Below are 2,918 nucleotides of genomic sequence, written 5' to 3'. Positions count from 1 at the left end.
ATAAGAACATGTGCAAAAAAAAACAATTTTTGGGTAAATGTTAATAATTGACACTAGTTTTTTTCTTCGATGCCATGCTTTTTTGGTGTGTTAAAGTTTTTGCCGAATTCAAACATTACTTCCAAGTGATGTTTTTATACATATTCATGGATTATTTGAATGTATAGAGTGTATGTGTTTATATCCTGTCTGTATTTTCATATAAGGAAATATTTGCTGTTTTCTGTGCATAGAAATATATTGGATTAAGTGAAAAAGTAATTTCGGTAAAAAAGTGTACAAGCAATGACTCCCCAATGTAATAAATTTGTATATTCCTCGAAACAAATTTGGTCCCAATGGGCAAAAAAAAATGTTTCTTTTTTTTTTATTATTCAATTAATCGAGCATATAATTAATCTGGATTTGTATATTATAATTTAAATGTTTTCCTTTTAAACCATTTTTTGCTTAAGTTTTAATAAAACTTGACCTTGAGTTGACTAGACCTTGACTGGACCTTGAGTTGACTGACCTTGACATGACCTTGACTTGACCTTGAATTTGACTTGACCTTGACTTGAGCTTGACTTGACCTTGGCTTGACCTTGGCTTGACCTTGACTTGACCTTGACTTGACCTTGACCTTGACTTGACCTTGACTTGACCTTGACTTGACCTTGACTTGACTTGACCTTAACTTGACTTGACTTGACCTTGACTTGACCTTGACTTGACCTTGACTTGACCTTGACTTGACCTTGACTTGACCTTGACTTGACCTTGACTTGACCTTGACTTGACCTTGACTTGACCTTGACTTGACCTTGACTTGACCTTGACTTGACCTTGACTTGACCTTGACTTGACCTTGACTTGACCTTGACTTGACCTTGACTTGACCTTGACTTGACCTTGACTTGACCTTGACTTGACCTTGACTTGACCTTGACTTGACTTGACCTTGACTTGACCTTGACATGACCTTGACTTGACCTTGCCTTGACCTTGACTTGACCTTGACTTGACCTTGACTTGACCTTGACTTGACCTTGACTTGACCTTGACTTGACCTTGACTTGACCTTGACTTGACCTTGGCTTGACCTTGACTTGACCTTGACTTGACCTTGACTTGACCTTGACTTGACTTGACCTTGACTTGACCTTGACTTGACCTTGACTTGACCTTGACTTGACCTTGACTTGACCTTGACTTGACCTTGACTTGACCTTGACTTGACCTTGACTTGACCTTGACTTGACCTTGACTTGACCTTGACTTGACCTTGACTTGACCTTGACTTGACCTTGACTTGACCTTGACTTGACCTTGACTTGACCTTGACTTGACCTTGACTTGACCTTGACTTGACCTTGACTTGACCTTGACTTGACCTTGACTTGACCTTGACTTGACCTTGACTTGACCTTGACTTGACCTTGACTTGACTTTGATTTGACCTTGAATTGACATTGACTTGACATTGACCTTGTAAAATTTAAAACAAATTTGTTATTATATCCTTCACCTTCGTGGGAAGGGTATAATAAGTTCTTCATTCCGTTTGTAATATCCACAATATAATTTTTCGACCCTATAAAGTTATATAAGGAGCCGCAGAACAAAAGGTACTTTTTTGAATTTTATACAAATTAATTGTTTGGTATTTTCATAATGTTTGGGTTGAAATCTTCTAGAAAAAATCAATTTCTCAAAATTTTTATATTTGCAACAAGTACCTTTTGTTCTGCGGCTCCTCATATATTCTGGATCCTTATAGATAGAGGAGTCGATTAAGCCATGTCTGTCTGTATGTCTCTCTGTTTGTCTCTTGAAATCAACTTTCTGAAGCCCCCAAATAACTTATATACACGATTCATACATCAATATCTCAGGAATTCTTTCGGCTCGCTGAGATATAAAGAAAAAAACAGGACAACCTCGATTTTTGACCTATGTATATCTGGATTACTAAGTCATTAATATAGAATTTTTTTGTAATAAAGATTTTTGGAAGAAAAAAAATTGTTCAGTAAAAAAAAATTGTGTGAAAAAAATGACTGACAAAGAAAAATATTAGATGAAAAAGAATGTTGATGAAAAATATGGATAATGCCATAATAATCCAGATATAGATTAAAAATATGTCACAAATCGATGTAGGCGATGTTTTTTGCTTATATCTCAGTCATTTGTGGGCCGATTTTACCGAATATAAAAAGCAACCGAACCGGGACTATAGCTGTTTAAAAGATCTATCAATCATGTATGTACGTAATTTGGAGTCCTCCGACATAGCTATCCAAAATAAATCGTGACCTATAATGCAAAATAACGTATCATCAAAAAAAAGTAAAATAGATTTTTTTATTGATTACGATTAAATCGAATGAATCGAATATGAATTTGCATTAGCGATTTAACATGTTCATTAGTAGAAGATTCTACTTATCAACAATGCTGATAGCACGCAGTTTGTAAGTATGGCAACACTAATTATTTTAGCTGTTAATATTTACATTGAAGCTATTAAAATCTTCTAGTTCTGTCCGTTAAGATCATTCATGAAGCTACTGGATGGAAGATGGCGATCTGTATAAATAGTGGCGGATGGTGCAGTCAGTATCTAATTTATCATAGGCGCTGTTAGAGTTACCATCAACTGTCTGTGAATTATAAACGTGTATTTGTATGAGTAAAAATACATTGTGACTGTTTAAACTGTTGTTGTGTAAATTTGAATAAATAAAGAGTTGTTACAAGTTTTAGACTAGTAAACTACTTCTATTTGCAATTAAAAGTATCTGGTTTATTTGAAGGAAATAAACCACATTTGTTAAAAGGTAAAAACGAAACAATATTATACATTTGTACAAACTAAAAATGTGAAAATTACCATTCATGGTGAAGGGTATAAAAAATACTCTCAATCTTCA

At 34.5% G+C, this 2,918-nt stretch overlaps 1 protein-coding gene across 1 annotated transcript; it reads right to left on the bottom strand.

Moving 5' to 3' along the window:
- Positions 1–482: 482 nt before the first annotated feature.
- Positions 483–1,466, bottom strand: LOC135949915 (uncharacterized). Its single transcript, XM_065499371.1, has one exon. It carries the CDS (start codon positions 1,464–1,466, stop codon positions 483–485), a length of 984 nt encoding a protein of 327 aa, XP_065355443.1.
- Positions 1,467–2,918: the final 1,452 nt, after the last annotated feature.

This window comes from Calliphora vicina, chromosome 2 (genome assembly GCF_958450345.1).
Source record: "Calliphora vicina chromosome 2, idCalVici1.1, whole genome shotgun sequence".
Lineage (NCBI taxonomy): Eukaryota > Metazoa > Arthropoda > Insecta > Diptera > Calliphoridae > Calliphora > Calliphora vicina.
Note: the sequence above shows the minus strand (reverse complement) of the source record. Positions and strands in the feature narration are given on the sequence as shown.

Coding starts and splice junctions, on each gene's coding strand:
- LOC135949915 (XM_065499371.1), bottom strand. CDS start 1,466: ATGTCAAGTCAATGTCAATTCAAGGTCAAATCAAAGTCAAGTCAAGGT.